The sequence below is a fragment of the Miniopterus schreibersii genome, assembly GCF_964146895.1.
Source record: "Miniopterus schreibersii genome assembly, chromosome: 4".
NCBI classification, from domain to species: domain Eukaryota; kingdom Metazoa; phylum Chordata; class Mammalia; order Chiroptera; family Miniopteridae; genus Miniopterus; species Miniopterus schreibersii.
In genome coordinates this window covers 8,972,719-8,997,419 of record NC_138105.1, presented here as the reverse complement: position 1 = coordinate 8,997,419, position 24,701 = coordinate 8,972,719, and the positions used below count along the sequence as shown (strand labels likewise).

At 47.3% G+C, this 24,701-nt stretch overlaps 1 protein-coding gene across 2 annotated transcripts in view; it reads left to right on the top strand.

Annotated features, from left to right (window-relative positions):
• The window catches only part of NDNF (neuron derived neurotrophic factor), a 40,331-nt gene extending 19,724 nt beyond the window's left edge, over nucleotides 1-20,607 (top strand). For both annotated transcript variants that reach the window (XM_081134692.1, XM_081134693.1), the window contains exons 2-4: nucleotides 5,132-5,320; nucleotides 10,368-10,492; nucleotides 12,481-20,607. In XM_081134692.1, the coding sequence (XP_080990818.1) occupies nucleotides 5,133-5,320; nucleotides 10,368-10,492; nucleotides 12,481-13,874 (1,707 nt within the window). In that variant the 5' untranslated portion in view covers nucleotide 5,132 and the 3' untranslated portion in view covers nucleotides 13,875-20,607. The remainder of the gene's footprint in view (nucleotides 1-5,131; nucleotides 5,321-10,367; nucleotides 10,493-12,480) is intronic.
• The last annotated feature ends 4,094 nt before the right edge of the window (nucleotides 20,608-24,701 follow it).

Genomic DNA, 24,701 nt, shown 5'->3' with positions numbered 1-24,701 from the left:
AGGAACAAAGTCAGTGTGAGGTCAGCACCTGTGGACTCGACTCATCAGAATGTCCCAGCTGAAACTGTCAGTCTTCTCGGTACAAGAGAACACTGCCTAGATTTTCCCTTTCTGGGCCGGTGACTCCATTGATCCACCCAGCAAATTAAAATATTTGGAATCATCCTAGCAACTTTGTACTTCTGTGGGGACTGGAGCCTTGATTGTAGAAAGATAGCAGGATTTCCTGCTCTGCAGACGCATTTCCTAGATTGTCCACCAGGAGCCTGGAGAAAAGAAATAATGCTGAAAAGGAAGCCCTGAGAAGAGTTACTTAATTTAAACTTCAGACCTAAATAAGCTCTGGGCTCCTAGAAGTCACAAAAAGAAATGAGAGGAAACATTAAGCCATTAGAGGGCACTTTTGCAATCTCAGAATAAAAGTCTGCTCTATGGACTGGCTTACCCAAGGCTTACACTTAGGAATGTATTTTCAGTTATTTATTTACACTGACTCATCCTTAAGCTGAATGTCTGAGAGAAAATATTTTATTGGCCTGGAAATAAAATGTATAAAATCTTAAAACCGTCTTTAGAATATACAAGTAAATAGATATTGCATCACTGAATATAAGTTGTAAAAATAGGTACAATATGTCTGCATAGTAGTTTTTCGATTAGCTATATTCAATGCTGCTTTTAAATACATTTTGTTAAAAAAAAATTTGGCCTGGCTGAGCATGCCTCAGCAGTTGAGCATCGATCGAGGATCCAGGAGGTCGCAGTTCGATTCCCGGTCAGGGCACAGGCCCAGGTTGCTGGCTCGATCCCCAGTCAGGGGACGTGCAGGAGGCAGCTGATCCATGACTCTCTCATCATTGATGTTTCTCTCTCTCTCCCTCTCCTTTCCTCTCTCTGAAATCAATAAAGATATATTTTAAAAAAAAATTTCCCCGTAAACTGATCACATGGAATAAGTGATTAACTTCCCTTAATACCTGACTACATTTTTTCACCAATAAGTGAACGTTATTTGGTAACATTTTGGAAAATATACTCCTACAGGGTATGAAGTCCTGTGTATTGGGATTATACCAATTCTTCTTGGAGTTTTATTGAAAAGTAATTGACGTACATCACTGTATCAGTTCAAGGTGTACAGCATGATGGTTTGACTTACAATATTGTAAAATGGTTACTACAGTAGGTTCAGCTAACACGCATCTTCTCCTTTAGATACAATAAAAAGAAAATAGAGAAGAAAAGTAAAAAGGAATCATACTTTTCTCTTGAAGACATCTATTTTGCCCATAATTAATGGAACAATTAAAATGGTTAAAATTGTTTCAGAAACAAAAAGTGTGAACTGATAGGCTTTTAGCCAGGGAAAGCTGATGTTTTATATAAAGAAAGCAAAAGATAAAGTTGAGTTTATTCCCTACTGGTGGTAATCTAAATTAAAATGTCTACTGAGCCAGTAAAGTTGATAAGCTAGTAAAAAACTTAGTAAGTCAGTGCTTAGTGTCAAGAGCTAGGAGATTTGAGATTTTTATCCTACTTGAAAGCTAATGAGTTGGCCTGCCATCGTTTTCTGAGTGCTGGATGGCACAGGACTCCTGGGTCAGAGATAAAGGACTTCCTTATCAGAGCAACAGCAGGGCCCACAGTATCATCATTTTCTCCCATTGGCTCCCTGACCTCCAATTCTCACAGGATGGCGCAAAGAGGGCCAGATAGCACCAGCCCATGCAGTGGGGTTTATTACAAGAGAGGAGCCCTGAGCCCAGGGAACCCACACCTTTTATAACGGGTAGTGATCATGCCCGCTGTTTGCTCCGAAGGCTTTATCTCCCAAGGCTGTTCACTACACAGACATCCCTGGAAAGATCATCTCAAACAAACACAGCTGTTCCTCTGCTCCCAGGAGATGCAAAACCTGCACAGAGACCCCTAGGGAACTTTCTCAGCACTTCCTCTGCATAATCTTATCATCCGAAGTTGTTCAGCTTGCTAAATATTAAATTGCAGGGTAGCTGATGAGGGGAATATATAATAATCATATTTACATTTTTAAAGTCACTCATGATAAATAGGTCATAGTTCTCACATTCTATTCACTCTGGAGTCTTATCTGTCTATGCTACAGTTTGACCATTTTGGAAAGGGGACAAATAGCAGTGCCTGCACCAGAGGGTTGTTGCCAGCATCACATGAGATCACGTGTGTAAAACACCTAGGAGATTGCCTGGCATGCAGCATGTACGCAACAAAATTTACTGATGTTATTCAAAATCCATCTCATAATGATAAAGAGAAAGTATTTCCCACAGCAGCTGAGGATGCTGGGAAATTCCTCACCAGTCAGAACTAGCTGGCTGTCTAACTCAGGCTGACCTGCATACCCCAGATGTCCTGGGGCTCTGGCAGCTTGTCCTGCTCTGCTGTACAGGGTACTAAGTGCTTGTGCTAAGTGCTTGACAGCTTCATGGACCAACACAGGGCCTAATGAGGCTTCTTTGCCATGAGTGGTTCTAGGGCAAATACGCCTGCATATGTCACACTCAAGCGGTGCCATGTGGCATGTGCCCTCCAAGTTCCTAATGAGTGTTGGAAGCCAAATTCTCACCACTTCTAAAAGGGCTTATTTCATGGTCTGGCCTCTTCTGCTCTCAGGAGGCAGAGTTTCAGAGATGTTCCTCCATAGTGCTCGGAATATGATTTCTTATGCTGAAATAATAATTTATTTTTTTTTTAAGTTTTTTTTTTTTTTTTTTAAATATATCTTTATTGATTTCAGAGAGAGGAAGGGAGAGGTAGAGAGAAGGATAGAAACATCAATGATGAGAGAGTCATTGATTGGCTGCAGCCCGCAACCTGGGCATGTGCCCTGACGGGGAATCGAACCCCGATCTCCTGGATCCTAGGTCGATGCTCAGCCGCTGAGCCACGCCCGGCCGGGCTGAAATAATAAGAATTTCCTAACAGAGGCAGTGTATCAAATTCTATCCAGATCGAGGGCCATCAGAGGGGAGGGGTCCCATCCACTTTGGTTCCTGTTTGTTTCAAGTAGGTTCTCTGAGTTTTAATTTTTATTCATCCGGCCACCTTTTGTCGATACAGCCCTTATCTGCTGGTAGAAACTCACCTGAGCCACTCCTGCCCTTGGATTTCATCTTGACAGTCATCTGGGTAGCTGAGGGACAGATCATTGGAGGGTATTTACGGAGGCCTGGTCTTATTCCTAAACTGCTAACTAGTTGGGGAGGAGATTAGTATTGTCAAATCATCATTCATTTTCAGAGTTCAGAGGTCATCTACCCAAATTCTTCAGAAAAATGAAGTCTAGAGTGGTTAAGTGCATTGCCTAAAATGCCACATCCAGGTAGGAGCTGAAACTAAAACGTCAGGTTTCTTAGCTGTTGTCAGGTTTTCATTCCATTACAGTGCCGTGGAGGAGGAAGGTGGCATTCAGAGCCTTTGGTAAGAAATTGTAGCGGATAAACAGTTAGGCTGTGCAGTCAGATCCACCTGGATTTATACCTTTTCTCTGCCCATGTAAAGGGGGGCATAGTTTTGTATAAGACTAGTACCCACTCCGCGAGGTTACCGTGAACTGGGCCCGCTCTGCGCGGTAACTCAGGAACTGGAGAGGTTTCTGTGGAGAGCTGCAGGGCACCTGGCAGAAACAGCCGCTGGGGAAGAAGTTAAGAACTTCTTGAGCAAGCTCGCTATGAAAGCTGCTTCTCACACCTCATAAAAAAGAAGAGTTTATTCCCTTCAAAAATTATTTTAGTTGTATGGGTCTATTTTTAATAGCCTTCAAAGAAAGATAAAATTAAAGTCAAAAGATGGCTTAAGTCCAGGTGCCCTCGCAGCTACAGTAATGACTCTTTAGAAACAAAACTGGCCTTCACTGCATTATAAATGATGGAAAATATTTGCATTTGACTTTCTCACTATTTAAATTTCTTACATGTAAAACACTCTATTTCCCTAATGCTCCAGTTCCCTGATGCACAAAGTCAGAGAAATAAGGTGAAACACTTGACCTGGAAAGAACTTGCCTCAGTGGGGACACTGAGTCATGTAGAAGTTGGCGTCCTTGCCAGCATCCCTGCAGCAGTGGGCAGTAGACAGTGATCCATAATGACTTCTAGGGCCTCTGATGAGAGCCAGTGGTGAATGCCACAGTATAACTCAACGACAAGAAATGACCAAGCTACACAACTACTGTGCCGTGGTCTCACTTGATCTGAGAGAGGGAATCCAAGCCCTCTTTCTAGTACAGCAAAGGCTTCTCTCTAAAGGTTGTATCGAAGAGCCTGGTATTCTGTAATACTTAGACATCAGCAAAGAGCTCGCCTTGTGATTTCGGACAAAGTGCTTAATCTCTGAGCAAGTTAAACCTTACACTCTCCAGCACTCTCTGGTGCGTGGAAATCTGATTTTGGGAATCAGAACACTGCTGTACATGTATAACGCTGGGTCGGGTTTTGAGGAGTAGAAACAACTGTGCAGTGCCCTGGCCCATGTGGCTCAGATGATTGGAGGTGGGTCCCATACACCAAGAGGGTGGTGGATTCCATCCCCAGCAGGGCACATCCCCGGGTTGCGGGTTCAATCCTGGTCGGGATGCATGCAGAGGCAACCAACTGACGCCTCTCTCTCCCCTTCCCCCCTTCCTCTCTTTCTCTCTCTCTGTCTCCCCTTCTTCCTTCCTCCCTCCCTCCCTAAAATCAATAAAAAAATAAGCAAATAATTGTGCAGTGGTTCATTTCAGGCCCTCAGCGGGTCTCTTGGACTCACTAAGGTTCAAACTCTGAGACATTCGCGTGCAGGCACCTACAGTGACCACGCCGGCTCCTGGACTATGAAGTGGGGTTTCCTCTCGGAACACCCAGGGAGGCCAGTGCTCCAGGACCCCTTTCCTTTCAACACCTTTTTACTCTGAAATTCTAGTGAATTCATTATCAACTCTGTGATAAAATTTTGGGGAAGGAAAAAAAACACACAAAGTTTTCAGCATCATGTGCGTGATCCAAAATACGTAAGGCAGCTCTGACCTGTCAAAACTGCAATCGCGTGACCCCCATAGAAAACGTGCGGCTTCCCCGGTGCCTGCAGGACTGACAGAATGCTTCCTGTCCCCCAGGATGGCGCCCCTGCGGTGGTGGCTGCTGTGGCTGCTGCTCCCGCTCAGCTCGTGGGCCCAGAAGCTGCCCACCCGCGACGAGGAGCTCTTCCAGATGCAGGTCCGCGACAAGGCCTTCTTCCACGACTCCTCGGTGATCCCGGACGGAGCTGAGGTCAGCAGTTACCTCTTCCGAGACACACCTAAGAGGTACTCTCCCCACAGCCCTTTCTTTACCCACAGGCTCAGCGGGGTGCCCCGGAAAAAGGCCGCCCCTTACACTGGGCCTCGATGCTCTGCAGTTGACCTGGGTGACCTTGCCTCTTTTCTCTAAGTAGGAAGAGACGGCGGAGCCACTGCTCATCCTCACGGGAGGCTCTGGGTCTTGCTCACTGTGATCTTTGGGTGGAAAGGGCGATTTTCGCATTTCTTACATTCTGGAATGACTACTTTCTTCAGGATAGAGGGAGATTGCTAAGAAAGACTCTCAAGGATTAAAATGAAATTCATTGAATACATACGCTTCCTCAAAGGGTTGCATTTAGCCTTAGAAGGGTAGTGTTTCTGTGACCAATGTGGTCAGATTCCGATAGAATCAAACGGAACAGTGATAAAAACTGTCCGTTTACCTTCACGCCAACACCAGTAAGTTCTGCTCACACAGTGCTTCTAACTATTTTGACCTTTAAAAGTGACCTGTTTGTTCTGTAATTAAGTATGGATGTGTTTGCCTTTCCTATAAGCCGATTCCATGTAAAGTTAGTTACCTTGCATTTCCCAAACCCCTCTCAACCATACTTCAAAAGCAGTTTCTCCTCCTAGCATTCCGAAGAGTGAAACTATCTCCCACCATCGATGGTACACTTTCCAAAGACCGAGGTGCAGCAAGTCGTTCCAAAGACCAAGTCGTTGGGGCATCTTTCTCTCATCGCTTCAGTTTTGATCGACAGTAATAATGGGAGGTGGTTCCCTCCCGCCATGGCCCACATGTCACCTTCTGGTAGCAGGGGGTCAGTTTTCCTAGCTTGACGGACGTGACCTGTGGTTTGGGCATGCAGCCCTGCCTGAATGAAGTTACCTGTTAGAATGAATGTGATAGATTAGGAATTAAACTGTCAGTAACGTGTAAAATAATCACGAATCTCTCAATGACAGTCGTAAGAGTGAAGGCACCAAATGCAAGGACAGTGACATTGAAAGGACCCGATGTCCTTCTGCTCACAGGCTCAGTCTATGGCGGCAGGGAAGGGCGTAAGAGGCAGTCTAATCATTCAGCTGCATTAATCTCAGAGGAATTCTTGCTGGACACGTGCTTCTCGTATTATTTCGTCTGGAAATTTTTGAGCGAATCGCAGTTTTTCTTTAAAAATGACTCTGATTTCCCAAATGCACCTGTGTCCTGCTCTGAGGTGTTCTTTCCATACAGCTTTTCACATGGCTGCTCCTATCACTGAGTCACGTGAGTAGCTTACCCGTGATCCTCCGGTCTCTCAACATTAAATGTTTGGTCCTAAGAGTTGTCTTAAAAATTAGATTGCATTTTTTTCTTTGAAACAGTGTGTATTTCTTTCAACACATCTGAAACAGTGAGCACATGCTCCTCTCCTCCCTGGGTTTCTGTTTCTTTCATTTTTGTTCATTCTGTCTGTCCAGTTGTTCAGGTTTATTCAGATTGCCTTCCATCCCTAACTGCACGTGCTTCCCCATGAACCTGCCGGCTCGGAGGGACTCCCTGCTGTTTTGTATGTGCGGTGATTACCTGTGCAACGCGAGCCTCGTTTTATTCAGTATTGGTCGCCTATGGCCTGTACCTAGTTACTGAGACACAGTTGCTTATTTTGAGAAGTAAACACCTTTCTTGTTTGAAATGAGAACAGAAGGTAATAGGTGAACTTGCACACTGATTTCTGCTGCAGAGTGGTTAGGTTTGCTACCGACATAAAAACCAAAAACAAACAAAAACGGAGCGTTTGCATACTTTGTTACCTACATGATGCCAAATAAATTATTTTGCGATAGCTATTTCTTTGTAATATTAATAGGTTCGGTTGTGTTTATGTGGTTAACACCTCCTTGCGATCTGGCCAAGGCAACAAAATGCTACTTTCCAAAAGTAGCCGGAATTGAAATTAAGCCCTCTGGCACCTGTCTTCCGGGATGCTCGTGGTACATAAATTTCGGTACAGTAGGCAGTTCAGTCATCTGGTTATTTTGTCTGGGTGGCTGCCTAAATTTATTGTTTTACAAACAAGTTATCTTTGCTATTATAGTTGTTTTTGCTATCATCTCCCAGCTCCATCTCCAGCCTCTAACTCCTAATTTCTGGTTGAATAGTGGGGAAGGGGGCACATGTATTTTCTTTTTTTTTTTAAAGATATCTTTTATTGATTCCAGAGAGAGGAAAGGAAAGGGGGAGAGAGAGAGATAGAAACATCAACGATGAGAGATTCATTGATCGAGGCCACAACCCGGGCATGTGCCCTGACCGGGAATCGAACCCCGATCTCCTGGATCCCAGGTCAACGCTCAACCGCTGAGCCACGCCCAGCCGGGCTTTTTTTTTTTCAATCATATTTATATCTGCAGATGGAAACAGACACGAGGTGCAAGTAAGCTCCGGCTACAACTATAAGGTTATTGTTGAGATTCTTGGGTTCCAGTCATTCTCTTAGTAATTCATTCATTAAGAAATGCTTATCAAGCACCTACCACATGCAGAAATCTGTGCTAAATGCTGGGAATACTGTGACTGAGAAATGAACCCTAAGTGGGCCCTCGTGGGGAAAGACATTAATCTAGTTATAATATAAATATATAGCCACTGATCGCAGTAGTGCCCAAGGTGAAAAGTGAAGGATGCTCTGAGGGTGTGCAAGAGAACCGGACCCTGAATGAGTGGTCAGGAAAGGCATCCCTGGAGACATGAAATACCAGTGAGGGCAGAGCGTGCATTTCAGGCAGAGAAAGCAGCCTCGGTGTGGCTCTGAGCCGGGGGGCGCCGGGAAGCCAGGGAAGCCGTGTGTGGCTGGATCACAAAAGGCAGAAGGCAGTGAGGGAGGCAGGCGAGGCCCCGCACCCAGAAGGTGTCAGACACTGCGAACGATGCAGGACTGTCCCCCCGAAGCTAAAATCTAAACCCAGTCATCATTTCATCCAACAGGTGCTTGAGAATTATTTTAGTGTCTAAATCTTCATCAAGGAATCGACTGCCCTACCCTCTCGTAGCTTTTATTCCGATTGTGAGAAATGGAAAAACACAAAAGTGAGCGAAGGGGTATTTGCTCCGCCAGGTAGTGACAGTGCTTTGAGGAAGAGCGGAGGTGAGGGAAGGGCTCCTCGGGCAGGAGGGTGATATCTTCCGTGAGGGCTGAGGCGGGCCCGAGCGGAGAGCCGGCGAAGGGACCGCGCACCAAGGCCCCGCCTGGAGGAGGAGCGGCTCGGGCACGCGGGGCGCCTGCGGAGGCCCAGGCAGCTGTGCCGGGACCGCGAGGGGCTCAGGGAAGGAGGCGCGTGGGTTTAGAGACTTGGTTGGGGACCCAAGTCATTGCAAGGCCTGTGGCTTTTACTCTGAATGAAACAAGAAGCTCTTGGGGCGTTGGAGCCAGGGGTAGTGGCCTGTGCTCACTTAGGTGTACAAGGATCGTTCCACCTGGAAGGGAATAGACTAAGGGGGTCCAGGGGGCAACGAGGAGACCAGTGGAAGGCATTGTAGTGCTCAGGCAAGAAGTGGTGATGGCTTGGATGGGACGGTGACACGGAAGGTGGGGCAGAGTGATGGGTTCCGGATATATTTTAAAGGTAGGGCCAGCAGTGTTTGCCGATTCCGTGGACGTGGAGTGGCAGAGAAAGAAGTCGGCAACAACTCTAAACTTTTTATCCTGAGCAACTGGAAGGTCGGGGTGTCATTCACCGAGCAGATGGGCTGCAGGAGAAGCTGATTTGGGGGCAAGAGTTAGAAGTTTGGATTCGATACCTTAAGTTTAAATTCCCAGTAACATCTAAGTGGAGATGGCAGAAGATAGTTGTACCTAAAATTGAGGTCAGAGCGCAGGCTGGCAGTGTAGACCTGGGAGTGGTTGACGTAGCAGAGGGGGAAGCCGTGAGCCCAGGTGAGGTCATGCAGGAGGGGGCGCAGGGAGAGAGGAGGCGGGCAGGCACAGGCCCCTGCCCATCCCTGGTCCCCAGGCGACAGCTTGGAAGGTGGAAGGAACCACAGGGAAGACGGATGGAGTAGAAGACCATGGTGGTCCCTTAGCAGAGGGTGTTGGGGTGGCTACGGAGAGAACACGGAGGAAAGAGGCTCCCAGGAGGTACAATGCACAGGAGGTAAAACCCACGTAAGCTTTGCCGTGGAGCCAGCGAGCAGCTCTGGGCTTGCTAGAACCGAACCCAGCGGGTCCTCGTGGCAAGATTATAAGCTTTGAAAGCCCATTAAATGAGATCATCTGAGTTACCCAGAGGAAGAATATACAGCATTGTTACAGTTAGGCAATGTTTTCTTCTTCAAGAGTCTTTTGAGGCACTGTAAAAAAATCTGAGGGGAAAGGATAGAGCAGGATGTTTTGATTTTTTTAAATTTGTTTTAAAATCGCTAGGTTACTTAATTCCAACAGAAAGTCTTAGTGATGGAGAAACGAGTCTTTGCACTGATCGAAACCGTGATCTTTACTTTAAAAAAATATCCTCAAATGGGATTAGATACCTCCATCCAAACAGGTGTGGACTGGCAGAGCTGCGAGTAACAGTCGCTAACGTGAGAGCTGAAGACAGCGCCGTGTTGCCAGAGACCAGCACGCCTTCTAGGAGTCCGCTGCCGGGGAAACAAGCTCTTGAAATAGTGGGTGGCTCTGTCAGGGTTCCCTTGGGGTAACTTACAAATTTATGGAAAACGGTACCTGTAGGTCAGTATACCCAGAAATTTCCTTTGGTCATGACTTGCTTTGCAATGGCAGGGCCCGTGTTAGTTAAATAACACCCCAAAATAGCTAAGTGTTGGTTCTTCACGCAGATAATCCCCGTATTACACATGTCGGTTCAGCATCTTTTATTTCACACTGTGCTGTTGGTAAATCTGGTTGCAGACCTTGGGGTGGTGGACAATCACAGTTAACGCTGGACGTGTCATGATTTGTGTCAAAGAGTCAGTTTTGGTCTCTGTTAAATGACTACAAGTGAAGCCGCGTGGGTTTTCCAGTGAGTCTTGGCTGCACGGGTCAGAATGAATTACCTCGGTCTCAACGGGCCCTCTCCCCCACAGGTACTTCTTTGTGGTGGAAGAAGACAACACCCCGCTGTCAGTGACAGTGACGCCCTGCGACACGCCTCTGGAGTGGAAGCTGAGCCTGCAGGAGCTGCCAGAGGAGGCGAGCGGGCAGGGCTCAGGTGAGCAGCCGCAGGCCCGGGCCCAGCCTCCGCGCGGGGGCCGCGGGCTCAGGAAACACGCGGCCTTTCCCCAGTGAGGAGAATCAGCAGGATGCACAGGTGAAGGTGGAGACTCTCCACGGAGATGAGGAAACTGACGGGGTGGCATCAGCTCACGGTGATCTCGGTGACATGGGCGGTTAGGAGGGCAGGTGTGGGGCTGAAGGACTGAGGAAAGGGTGCAGCTGGGACTCGCCTCTCTGGCTGTGGTTTGTGATCCTCCCTGAATGTTGGAGTCGCCACTCGGGGCTTAAAGAAAACTGCCGTCTGGATTCTGTCCTCGGAGGGTCTGATGAATTGCCCTGGGGTGGTCTGGACCTTGGGACTGTCACCAGCTCCCCGCAGTGATTCTGACAGGCAGCCAAGGTTAAGCACCTCTGGTCTCTGGGAAATAAGGGTGGAAACAGGAGAGGGGCAGAAGGGTGCTTAGCACCCTGAGTGTAGGACAAGTAGAAAGTCACAGGAGGCGCGGGGTTGGCATTTAGAGAAGGTGCCGGTGATGGAAAGCAAGGTACAAAGAAACAAGAAGAGCCTGCAGGAGGCCCTGGGATGACGGTGCTAAGGGGCGAAGGCATCATAGCTCGAAGGATGCCGCGCTCAGAGTCACGAGGGACGGTTGTAATTAGAAAGATACTGACCTAAGGGCAGTGGTGAGGCTGAGAGAGAAAATTTATGGCCATGTGATGGCTGTTGATCTTGTGGTTTAAGTAAGAAACCCTGTATGCTTTGGGGTGAGCTGGAAAAGGGGGGTCCCCACTAGGTACCCAGTCCTTTCCTGGGTCCCCTAAACTCGTCCCCACACTGATCTCCGTGTGATAGCTGATACTCACAGGGACAAAAGACGGAAAGCATTGTTTTCAGTATCTCCTGGACCCGCGTTCCATCCGTTGAACACGGGGCTCTTACTGGGCCTTTCCAGTCTACATTTTAAGGAGACTGTCCTGCTAACAAAAGTGAGGTTAGTGAAACAGCTGGCCATCCAATTGCAACGGATGGAACCTGCTCGGTAAGCAGATTGGCAGGAGGGGTAATCTCTAAAAGGACTGCAGTCTTTGACCTAAAAATTCCACTGATTGGAGTCTCTCCTGAAAAAAGAATTTAAAATCAGAACAGCCTTACACATATGTAACAGCACTGTTTATAGTGGTCAGAAACTAACCAATAGTATTATTTTTATGCTATAATCTTAAGTGAGAAAAGCAGGATTAAAAAATGCAGGTTTGTCTAGGTACATGCATGAAAGAAGAATGTTATTAAGTTACAAAGAAAAATGAGAGAGGATACTATCAGTAGCGTAAAAATATGTAAAAAATAAATGAAAGACTAGATGGAGATAACCCAAAATCTTTATAAAGGGCTGTTTCAGGACCATGACTATGTGTGATTTTTTAAAAATCCTCACTTGAGGATAGCTTTCGTTGATTTTTTGTTTTTAGGGAGAGGGAGAGGGGGAGAGAGCGAAACATCAACCACTTGCCTCCCATACCTGCCCTGACTGAGAATTGAACCCACAACCTTTCCGTGTGCAGGACGACCTGCAACCAGCTGGGGCACCGGCCAGGGCGACTTTTTTTATCTGTCCTCTGTTTCCCAGTTTTCTGCTGGGAACAGTGTTTTTTTAAATTTAACTTAATTTTTAAAAAATATATCTTTATTGATTTCAGAGAGAGGAAGGGAGAGGAGGAGAGAGAGAGAAACATCAATGATGACAGAGTCATTGATCGGCTGCCCCCAACTGGGGATCGAGCCCACAACCTGGGGCATGTGCCCTGACCGGGAATCGAACCCCGATCGCCTGGATCCTAGGTCGACGCTCAACCGCTGAGCCAGGCTGGCCAGGCGGGAATAGTGTTATTCTGACAGCGGCGATGGGCGCAGGGAGCCCAAGCAGGCAGCTGAGCTCGCCCAGTGCGGCCTGGGCCTGACGCGCCTCGCGGTCTGTCTTCCAGGTGAGCCCGAGCCCTTGGAGCAGCAGAAGCAGCAGGTCACGAACGAGGACGGCACGGAGCTGTTCTCCTACAAGGGCAACGACGTGGAGTCCTTCGCGTCGTCCAGCTCCCCCTCCGGCTTGTACCGGCTGGAGCTCCTGTCCACAGAGAAGGACACGCACTTCAAAGTGTACGCCACCACGACACCAGAGTCCGACCAGCCCTACCCAGAGTTACCCTACGACCCCAGAGTGGACGTCACCTCCCTGGGACGCACCACGGTCACCCTGGCCTGGAAACCCAGCCCCACGGCCTCTCTGCTGAAGCAGCCCATCCAGTACTGCGTGGTCATCAACCGAGAGCACAACTTCAAAAGCCTCTGTGCGGTGGAGGCGAAGCTGAGCGTGGACGATGCCTTCATGGTGGCACCGAAACCGGGCCTGGACTTCAGCCCCTTCGACTTCGCCCACTTTGGATTCCCTCCGGAGAAGCCGGGCAAAGAACGCAGCTTCCTGGCCAAGCCGCCGGCAAAGCTGGGCCGCCCCGTCTACCCGCGGCCCAGGGCCGACATCCAGAAGATCTGCATAGGAAACAAGAACATCTTCACCGTTTCGGACCTCAAGCCCGACACGCAGTACTACTTCGATGTCTTCGTGGCCAACAGCCGCAGCAACATGAGCACCGCCTACGTGGGCACCTTCGCCAGGACCAGGGAGGAGGCCAAGCAGAAGACGGTGGAGCTGAAGGACGGGAAAGTGACGGACGTCTTTGTGAAAAGGAAGGGAGCCAAGTTTCTGCGGTTCGCTCCCGTCTCCTCTCACCAGAAAGTCACCTTCTTTGTCCACTCTTGTCTGGACGCTGTGCAGATCCAGGTGAGAAGGGATGGGAAACTGATTCTGTCCCAGAACGTGGAAGGCATCCGGCAGTTCCTGCTCAGGGGAAAGCCCAAGGCCAAGTATCTCATCCGGCTGAAGGGAAACAAGAAGGGAGCGTCGATGCTGAAAATCCTGGCGAGCACGCGGCCCGGCAAGCACGCCTTCCCCTCCCTGCCCGAGGACACGCGGATCAAAGCCTTCGACAAGCTCCGCACCTGCTCGTCCGCCACCGTGGCCTGGCTGGGCACCCAGGAGAGGAACAAGTTCTGCATCTACAAGAAGGAGGTGGGTGACAGCTACAGTGACGACCAGAAGAAAAGGGAACAGAACCAGTGTCTGGGGCCAGATACAAGGAAGAAATCAGAGAAGGTCCTGTGCAAGTACTTCCACAGCCAGAACCTGCAGAAAGCGGTGACCACAGAGACAATCAAGGGTCTTCAGCCTGGCAAAGCTTACCTGCTGGACGTTTACGCCATAGGACACGGCGGGCACTCTGTGAAGTACCAGAGTAAAGTCGTGAAGACCAGGAAGTTCTGTTAGTGACCCGGCGGGCAGGTGCGGCCGCGGGACTCGGGGGCCACCGCAGGTGCTCCGCAGCTGGGAGAAGGCGCGCCTGTGCCTGGCGGGGAAGGAAGGCCTCGGCGCGTTTGTGGATGCTGGCGCAGTCACTGCTGGAGGGGACTTGTTCTCGTGGGCCCCGAGGTGCCTGCTGTGCTGACGTCACAGATGGGACATCCTGAAGGAACTGCCACCCCTTGCTTTGACCACTGCATGAACTGCTCCTAAATTATTTTATTACCTAAAAGTTTAAAATATGCCGTTCATTGCACACATCCACAAAATGCAAGTCATCCCTCTCTATAGATGCTAGGATATATCTATATAAATTATTTTATAAAGTCTTGTTTTAAATGTCAGTGTTTCTATGATCGTAAACTATTAAAGTCTCTTCCTGTTAAATACAGATCTAATCTAAGCGTATGAAGTGGACAGCCCTCTAGTCAGTATATTGTAAATTCTTATCTGTTGGGTAAAGTGTTTAAATGCTGTATGTATCTCATGTACAGAGTTGACACATTATATTCGTGTACATAAAATTAAAGATATTAGATTATATTCTTCTCATTCTCCCAAGCAGCTACCTTGGTGTATTCAATTAATATTCTGTCCCCCAAACTGCGCCTTTATGTGCTTTGGAACCAGAACTGACCCTTTCTCATAGTTAAAAGACATGCTCTTCTCCCTGAAGTTACTATGGCAGTAGAGACGGCTATTCCAGTTCGCATTTTGACATTAAACAGCTCACTGTTGTGAGAAGAGAGGGCGCCGATGGATTTGTTTCCATAGAACAAGACGAGCCAAACACTGCAGCTCCCTAGTGTCCAACAGATCGTCCTTAACAACCCAAACTACGCCACCTTGATTTTAAAAATAAGTATCTACTGTAAGTACAAAATTGGGATAATTCCAGTGTTTTCCACGTGACAGTGGTTAGTAATGAGAAAACAACGGAAGCTGCTGTGTTGTAACATGGACAGTCTGATATTTTTTCACTTTGATTTTTCATGAATTTTTAAAAAATAATTTAGGTGTAGGAATCGGGGCCACAAGTAACAACGACCATGTGTCAGAGGCTGTGGGAGGACAGTCCTAGGCCGTTCGCTCTCGCGGGCTCTGTAGCTGGGTGTGATGAGAACACCGGAGCAGGATGCAGAAGGGACAGAACTTGCAGTCACCTGAGCTGTGTGACTTCAGGACACTCCGTTGTCCCCCTTCCCGTTTATAAAATTGGGGGTTATCAGATTTGGATAAGATGACATTACAGGATACCTTCTATCATAAGGCATAGTCTTTGGTAGAAGAACTCTGAGATTCTCAATTACAAAGTGTTTCTGGAGCTACAGATGGGGACAGGTATGACCTCACCTCTCCATTGGCCCTGACCTGCTGGCTCCAGCCGTCCCGTGGGGCAAGCACGGCTAGTGTTCTGTGGCGGCACCTCGCTGTGGCCCAGGTAGTGTCAGTGATGGTCCTCACAACAGCTGCTCTGCCCCCCTGAGGAGGAAGTATCTCCCGTCAAAGTGTGCCATCCAGCGCATCAGCGTTGAGACCAAATCCAAATGTGTCACCCCCGTCTGTACAAAACAGCAGTGACACCTGAAAAAATTTTTAATAAGAGTGTGTATGTAACTAACCAAGGAAAACTTTGTTGGTTGACAGTAAACCTTTAGAATGGACAACGTCCCAGAGATGTTCTCTCCCGAGTTATAAACGCGGCGACTTCGGAAGGGGACACGCTTCCTCCCATTCCTCGCAGATACGCTGTTACACAGCCATGCGCTAAACTCGCTCCGGCAAATCCGAGCTTCCGAAGGTGGTGGCCCCCGTGCTCGGAAATCCTGGGAACCCGGCCAAGTCAGTTTAACTGAGCTTTCACTTCCCAGCCGGCTGCGATGGGGGTTTCTACATTCTCTGGATAAGTCTGAGATTTCTTTCATGCGCCAGTGAAATTTGCCTTTTAAAAATTATAAGAAAATTAAAGACACATTGAGAAACTTCTGTCATAAAGAAGGAGAGAAACCTGTTAAAAATAAACTCCCTTATTTACTAATGTGTTTATGTTTTAGGAGCATCCAGGTGAACTGAGGACAGGAAAGAAAAATTTGTTCTTAATTAACGAACTAGAAAGTAGCTCCTAGGAAAAGGCAACACCTCGTGTCCGTGAAGCCGCAGGAGTCTGAGAACGGCGCCGGGAGCCCCCGGCCGGCCGTGCATCGGCGAGGGCCGTCTGCACGCGTGTAGCCCACGTGCGCTGTCTTCATTTTTCAGGTGCAAAAAGAAAGTGAAGACTAGAGAAATAAAAATAGAGCTCTCAGAGTCAAAACAGATACGCGGGGGCACTGCCCAGACTCCAAAGTCCTTACCGGAATGTAAATGACCAATTCTTAGAAAGGGGAAAAGTCACGTGTGGATCATTTTCTGAAAAGAAATAAACTTTTCGCTTTATTGGTGATTTCAAAGCAACTTATTCTTAAAGGCCATTCAGATTTCTTTAAGAACGGGTGTATAATCTATAACCCATAACTCCAAACTTGTAAGAAAAAAATGGCACGATTGTTTTTAGAGAGAGAGTATTCTAATCTAGGCTTGTATTCACACACACACTTGAGGCGGTAAGATCATCAGGCAGTTGCTTAAATGATTCAGAATCTATAAAAATTGTAGCAGATGACTTTCTTGGTTCAGTCACTTTATAGTCAATGTCTAGATGAACTTTCAAACGTGCATTAAAGGATTAGTGCTGGAAAAGACCTAGGCACCCTTATTTTTGCTATTCAGAAAACATTTGAAAAATTATGATTTTGGGGGATCTTGAAAAGCAAAACTAAGTGACTTCAATAAGATCATCACTTAGATGCACTTTAGGGTTCGAAATCAGCTTAGTGACTCTTAAAAGTTTGGGAGGTCCAGACACCTTCAATGAAAACACACGGTTTTGCGCACAACTCATGGGTTTTGATGGACCTGTAACCAATCAGAATGTCAGTGCCAGCCAGCCCCTCAGAGACCACTGGTTCACGGCTTCATTTAATACGTGAGGAACCTGAGGCCCAGTTGCAAGCAGAACCCAGATTCCTGTGCCCCCCATTTAACCTTCGCTCCAGAGCCACAGCGACTCACCCGGGTGCACCTCTGTCTGTTCACGGGCTGGCGCCGAAGCAACAGCCGATGACACCTAGCACCTAGGACGAGGCCCCTGGAGCTCCTGCAGCCGCTCCCTTCCCTCTCGGATGAGTGCGACGGAGAGAAATCAGCTGGGAGCTGGCCTTGGGTCCGTCCCTGCCCAGTGATGTGACCGCTGGCGAGCTTCAGTGGCCCTGTGTGTGCTTGTCCGCAGGACCTGGGCGCTCCAGGGACACTCACCACTCTGTTCTCCCCAGAGAGTCTGGCCATAAAATTAACTGTGGTTCACTTGGGCCTTTTTTGTTATTTTGAAGGTGAAAAGTGGGAGAGGGAGGCAGAGTGAGGAGATGGAGAAAAGTATAGCTGTATCTCATTTCATTCTCTAATGTAGCTGAATTTTATTATGTTTTGCGATTCTATCCTACAGGCAACCTTACCCTGGAAAATTTGACCTTGAGCACCATCTAGTAATCAACGGCAGGGGAGCTCGGTTGGCTGGGCATCGTCTTGTGCACTGGAAGGTCGAGGGTTCAATTCCCGGTCAGGGCACATACCTAGGTTGTGGGTTTGGTCCCCAGTCAGGGCTCTAGGGGAGGCAACCGACTGATGTTTCTCTCTCTCCCTCCCTCCCTCCCTCCCTCCCCTTCTCCCCCTTCTCTCCCTTCTTCTCTGCCTAAAATCAGTAAACATATTCTCAAGTGAGGGTTTTAAAAAAGTGAATAATTATAATTGTATCCCACCGTGAGACACCCTCATCTCCTGGGAACAGTGGGTCGTGGATCTGGGTAAATTTTCCTTCATTTGTTTATTTACTCTCCTCAACCGTTGAGAAACAAACTTAGTAATCAAAGTTTAGAGAGGAAGTTAATTAGAGCGGCTTTTCATCTCCATCTTTATACTTCTTTTAAAGATATTTTAAAATATTCATTCAACTTGTAAAAGAAATGGAAGGCTCTTGGTGGCCACCACAGGAAAAGAACTGGTTCCAAGACTGAGGAGTCCAAGGCCGTAAGTGTGGCCCCGGGCTGCACTGTCACTGGTCAGATACTGATAAAGACGGGGTGGTGTCAGCGATCCCAGGGTGTTCGACGGGGGAGCTTAGTGCAGAGAGGGACATTGGGTCCTAGTAAAAGACCCATTAAAAACAGAAATAGGAGCCAGTGTGGCTCACCACCCCATTATGCGACAGGGAAGCACTTTCAGGAAAGTGAAAGATGTCTTGAAACTTGTTAGAAATGTCGAGCCTAGAGGCTTTGAGCAAGGGACACGTTGAGCCTCCTCGGATATGAATGTGTCCCAAGACTTCAGACTTTGGAACAATTATTTGAATTGAGACTAGGGTGTAAAACAGAGACGTCGGAGCTGGTGGGTTCTTGCTATGGGGGATGAGAGCCAGTCAGAACTGTTTAGAAAAAAATAACCGTCTTACAGCTAAGAGATGGGATGAATGTGCTGCTTTGAGTCCAGAATTATTGTCAGAAACTGGTGAACTTTCAGCAGCAATTTAAAAATATTTGTCGTCTCTTCTTGTGTAAATAACCTGTCCAGATTAATATCCAATCAGATGGCCATAATTTGGAAATAAGCAAATATCCATTTCTTGTCTACAGTTAGTTCCTTGTGCAATCCTTCCAACTTAAATAAATAGGGCGGCACAGGATAATATAAACGGTTGTTTTAAGATATATGTACTTGACAAGACCCCAAAATGTCCATATTTAGTTATAACTCTGAGGGGGTTTTGCCCCTGAGAGAAAATGTTTGTAATCAACAGAACCAAGTATATTAGTACAGGGTAGGGCTAGAGGTTTGACCCTCCCGTCTCATTCCCTCCGATGACACAACTCAGACCTACGGAAGGAGGTGGCACCTTCCATGCCGCAGGCTGGAGGGGCTGCGCTCGCCCCAGCGAGCAGTTTCTGGAAGCAGCGCGTTACCCTGGAGCACCTGGGGGGCTGCCAGGCCTCTGCGCCCGCCCGGTCTGCGGGGCTGACAGGCCGCGGCCTCGCCACTTACAGTCACAGCTGCAGGCACGCGCTGGGCCCGGGGCTGCTGCTCACCAGGGTGGCCCGTTTCCAGGGCCTGCGTGTCCGTGTGGCGTGGCAGCCACAAGTAGCCTTAGCGACGTGTAACGGTTCCGGCTCTTTCTGGATGTAGCAAGAACTTGACTTGAGACAGGTAAGGAGGCAAGTGAGACAAATGAGAGAGACAAACAAGTATACATCTATTTCTTAACTATCCATGTAAAATTCAACCCGTTTTGATGCAGTAAAACTTCATTTTAAAAACCATGTTTTTAAAGAAATCACAGACTCTTTCTTGGCTGGTTATTTTTATGTGGTAGTATTGAATATCTCCTTCCTGTCAAATAAAGCTTAACATTTTTCCTCGACCGAAGGGGCCAACATCTAAATTACAGGTTGCTGAATTTTGCTTTTTTTCGTCACGCACATGACCACGGGTTCTCACGGGTGATCCTCGGGTGGGTATGGAAAAAGATGACAAAGCTACGAAACCGGGGTAAGATCACAGCACTAACATTTAAATTTCTGTGTTTGTCACGTTCCGTTGACTAACGGCGGGGAGCTGTGTGCTGAGCGAACTTGACGGCTCCCAACACCGGCCGCCAGTCCCGGGCAAGCGTCCCGGGAGCGCGGGGCTGGAGCTGCAGATAAATACTCCGATCTGGGGTTTCTGGCGCCAAAGCACACAGGATGCTTATGTTCTGCTGTGGAAATCTTGGAGGAGCAGAACTTCTGTTTTTAATATCTCCGAGGACTTAGACTACTTATTGCCTTTCATAAAACTCACTCCTACTTTCCAAGCGTCTTGGTGGCTCACCTGTGATAAAAAGAGGGAAAGAATACTCCTTGATTCCGCTGAGTTATCTCTTCTCTACTGAAGTCACAAGCTAACAGGGGCCCCCATGGGAAGGCCGTGGAGAGTGCAGATGTAGGACCTGGGGCGTGTGTGCTTTCAACTTCTGTGACCTGAGCAATCTCATTCTTAAAACCAGAGGGGCGATGATGGCTGAGATGCCTTTTGGAAAAGTAGGGAAACTAGGACTTTCAGCAGACAGGCCTCTCAAATACAGCTACTGAATCCTAAGGACTCTGAAATGAAGACATCATGTTATTTTCATTGGACAGACGCAGAACACAAAGCACAAAGAAATCACATCTGTGCTCAAGGCCACCAGGTGACTAGGAAGCGGGTACCTGGCTCCCAAGGTGTAATTTCTCCGCCTCTACCTGCATGGTCGTGGGCTCTAGTGCTTATCTGGGAAGCAGAGATTCCCCACAAAAGAGCACATGAGGGGCAGATCAGCAAAAATGGGGGGAAATTAAAATATTTTAATATTTTAAAATATTAAAATATCCAGCAGGCGTGGATAAGTGTGGAGGGCCAGAGGCAGAATCAATCATTCATAGTCTGTAAGTTCCTCTGACTGTGCGGATTTTCATTTTAAAGGTGTCTTGTGCTATATACCACAACAGCCTTGCTTGGTATTTGCTTATCACATAGAATTTGCTGTAATGCTCACATACAATATAATGTATTTGTAATATGATGCCAATAAACCTTTATTTCGTGCTTTTGTGTTTTCTGGTTTTGTTTCCTTTTTGCTATTGTTTTGCCTTCTTTTGTTATAGTTTTTTAATAGCAGGTAGTTACTAAGGCTTCATTATGATCTGAGCTGAGTTATATCCTAACCTGAGGCACTGTGCTGTTAATCCACAGGACAACCTTACAAGGTTGATGCTACTATTTTCCACATTTTACCGATGAAGACACCAAATGTCAGAGAGGTTAAGTAACTTCCTTAATATCACACAGCTAATCAGGGGTGCAGCCCAGGGTCCAGCCCAGGGTTGTAGGGATGATCTCACTCCCTGCCTTTGGGACAGGGCCTCAGGCTGTGCTCCTCGTGGTATCTGTGGGCACAAGTTTACCTTTACAGTTTGTTGGACTTGTGCTCACTCTTTTTTTCATTGCTTTTCAGAGAGAGTGAAAGGGAGGGAGGGAGGGAAAGAGAGAGAGAGAGAGAAATATCGATGTGAGAGAGACACATCAACTGGTTGCTGTTGGCTGCCTCCCCCATAAGCCCTGACTGGGGATGGGGAATGAACCAGCAACCCAAGAACGTGCCCTTGATGGGAATCGGACCCGAGACCCTTTGGCGTGGCTCTAACCACTGAGCACACCAGCCAGGGCTGTGCTCACTCTTTTAAGCACTTGCTTGCTGGCATGTTAAGTACTTGCTGTTGATATTTTTCTGATTCCCTTTATGACACCTTTGTTCCCATATAAATTCTTCCTCCGTCCTTGGCATTTAGGAAGCTCATCCAGCCGTTGCCGGAGTCCCTGCTGCACGCTGGTGAACCTCGAGCCTTGCGTGGGGCAAGGACACTGATGGCAGGACTCAGGCGTCACCTTGGAGGCCGGTGAGTCAGCCGCCGTGACTGCCATGGTTGATCTCTTTCCTTGCTGGGCCGGGCTAAGGGGGGATTAGGGCCCTGGTGTCCCTCCTCCACTTTAAAAATACTTTTTCCTAATTCCTAAAGTAATGTTATTTAAAAACTACATGAGTAAAACACATAACATGAAGCTTGAACCTTCACGCTAATTCCACTCCCCAAAGGAAACTCTGACAATCTGTTTACATTCCAACACCCCTTCCCTATACATAATCTAGTATTTATTATCATTCGTATTGATCAGATATGGAATTACACTAAATACAGTTTTACAACTGGCCTTTTTTCATTGAACTTGCTGTTTTGGCCCATAGTCTGTCACACTTGACCTCGTTTTTTTAAAACATTGTTTCTTCCTGAACATTCTCTCCAATGTGCAAAGTGTGTCAGTGTGATCCATGGTGACGGCCTCTGTCGGTTACACGTGAAACCACCCTCAGATCCCTGCGGACTGTCCCCTGCCTCTCTTGCTGTCACTGTTGCCACAAGCTTCCTCTGTGACCCATCGAGGCCTGGATCGCCAGGCCACCCCCCCGCCCCTCGCTGGGCCGCTGCCCAACTGGAGCCGGAATCCTGGTGAGTCAGTTTAGCCAGAATCCCCACCTTGGGGAGCTGGTAACTCTCCACATCTGACCAAACTCTGCGCCCCTTCCCACCGCCAGGGACTCTGTCCTCACCTGCCTGCTTCAGCACGGAGCCTGCCCGGTCAGCTCAGCGAGGACGGCCAGACTCTCCTACGCAGCTCTGTCCACTGACCCACCTCCACCCTGCTCTGGGCCCAGAAACCCCCACTTTTTTTTTGGTGCTGGAGTTGAGGCAGACCTGTCCCCCCTCCTGCAGAGCCCATTGCAGTGTCCCTCCCCTGCAGCACCCGTGCCCATTGCCTTGGCCTCGCTGGGGCCGCAGGTGTCAGAACAGCCCCTTCTTTCCACCGTCAGATGCTTCCAGACTCTGTCCTCTGCCTCCTCAGCATCCGCCTGGGAGGGCTCACCCCAAAATAGAGAACTTTGCTTAGGGATTAATGCACATGTGTTCTAAGAATCAGGTAACTTTATTCCAGTGTAAGTTCACAGAAAACCTCTCTAAAGCCAGTTGGAGCGATTTTTCTGTCAACATTTCTAATCAACACCGTTTGGGATGACCTGTTTCTGCTCCACGCCAATCAAGTTGGCGTTTGGCGAGTAGAGCTGACATTCTATGTAGAAATTGTCCCTGAGTCCACGTGACACAGAGGCTGAGTTAAAGCAGGTCATCCCTGGCTTCTCTTTTCCTCTCCGCATTGGAAACCTGTCCTCACCCACGGGATCCAACAAGGGCGGGGACCAAGGCCCTTCCATCAGCTCCTCTCTCCGCCTGGGTCTTGAGCCCCAGTAGGCGCCCTGTTCAAGTGGGAGCAGTGGGGAGGGAAAGGCCCACCTCCCCGCCCGGCGCTCCCCAATAATGCTGGCCCTGGGGAAGGGGACAGCCACCTCAGGCTGCCCGGGGCAGTCACAGAAGGGGGCGCAGACTCCGCCTCAGGACCTGGGTGTGCCATCAGGCGGGGGCTTAAATGTCATGACACTTCCCTGAAGGGCCCCTGAGCAAACACCTTTCAAATTCCCATTTTGTGCTCATTCCAAACTCTGGTTACACGAAATGACCGTAAAAAGGTAAAATGAAACTACTCGCAAGGGGTCTATAGAGGACCAAACTATGAATTGAAAAGTATTTTTAAAGAGTATATGATAAAAAATGGTATTGCAATCTGCATTTTGGGTAAGCTAAAAAATATACAGTTAATACCAACATCTGGTTTGTTGTACAAGCCCTGATTTTATATACATTTACAAAAAAATTATATGTATTTTATATAAATACAAAGAGAATATAAAGTTATTTACAAAACCATATATAGACTATAACCATGAAATATTTGTTTTGGATTTATGCTCTCATGATCCAGAATGAGAATTCGTTCTAGTTTTTTTTCTTTTTTTAAAGATTTTTTTAATTTTTAGAGAGAAAGGAAGGGAGAGGGAGAGACAGAGACACTGATGTGCAAGTGCAACATCGATTGGTTGCCTCCCAAACACCCCCAGCGGGGATGGAGCCAAAACCACGCCTGTGCCCTGACCCAGAATCGAACTGGCAACACTTTGGTGCACCGGGCGACGCCCGGCCAGCCGAGCCACACAGGGCAGGGCCTGGTCTTTCTTTCTCTCACTGCCTTTGTCCACTTTTCTTATTACAGTTGTCTTTGCCTCACAGACTTAGTTAGGGAGCTTTCCTTCTTTCTACCACACCCAGACATAATTTGTGTAATATTGTCCGTTTCTTGAATATTTGACAAAACTCACCTGAGAACCATGTGGTTTACTATCCTTTGGAACACTATGATGCTTTATTCTATTTATTTACTGATCCTATGCTACTCAGGTTTTCTACTGCTTCTTGAGTCAAAATTTTAATTCATATTTTTCTTTAAAATTTATCATTTGACTTAAATTTTCAAGTGCACTGCTCCAAACTTGTTCATAGTATTAGGTTGTAGTCTTTAAAGATTCTACACCTTTATAGTTTAATTTCCTTTATTATTTAAAAAAAATTATTTATGTCTTATTTTCTTAAAATCTTCCCAGGAACTTGGCTAATATTACAAGGGGATTCTGGAAAATAAAAAAGACATTAGGCAAAAACTAAAGAAATATCAGTAAAATATGGGCTTTGGTTAATAATAATGTATGAATTTTGGTTCTTTTATTTTAACAAATGTACCATACTAACATAGGATGCTACTAATAAGGGAAACTGGGTGTGGGGTGATGGGAACCCTCTATACTATCTCCACAAATTTTCTGTAAATCTAAAGCAGTTCTGGAAAATAAAATATATGAAAAGAAGTAGATGTTGCCCTGGCCAGTAGCTCAGTTGGTTAGAGCGTCATCCCCATACGCCAAGGTTGTGGGTTCATCCCCAGTCAGGACACATACAAGAGTCAACCAATGAATGCAGAAATAAGTGGAAAACAAATTGATGTTTCTCTCTCTCCCTCGCTCTCTCTAATCAGTAAAATGTTTTTAAAATTAAAAAAAAAAGAAACAGATGTTGCCTAAAGGCCTTAGGAAAATCTCAAAAACACTGTCAGCACATGTCTAGTGTTGAAAAATATAGTTCTCTAGGCACCAGAATGTTCTATGTGTCTAAATGAATGTGTCCACCATACAAG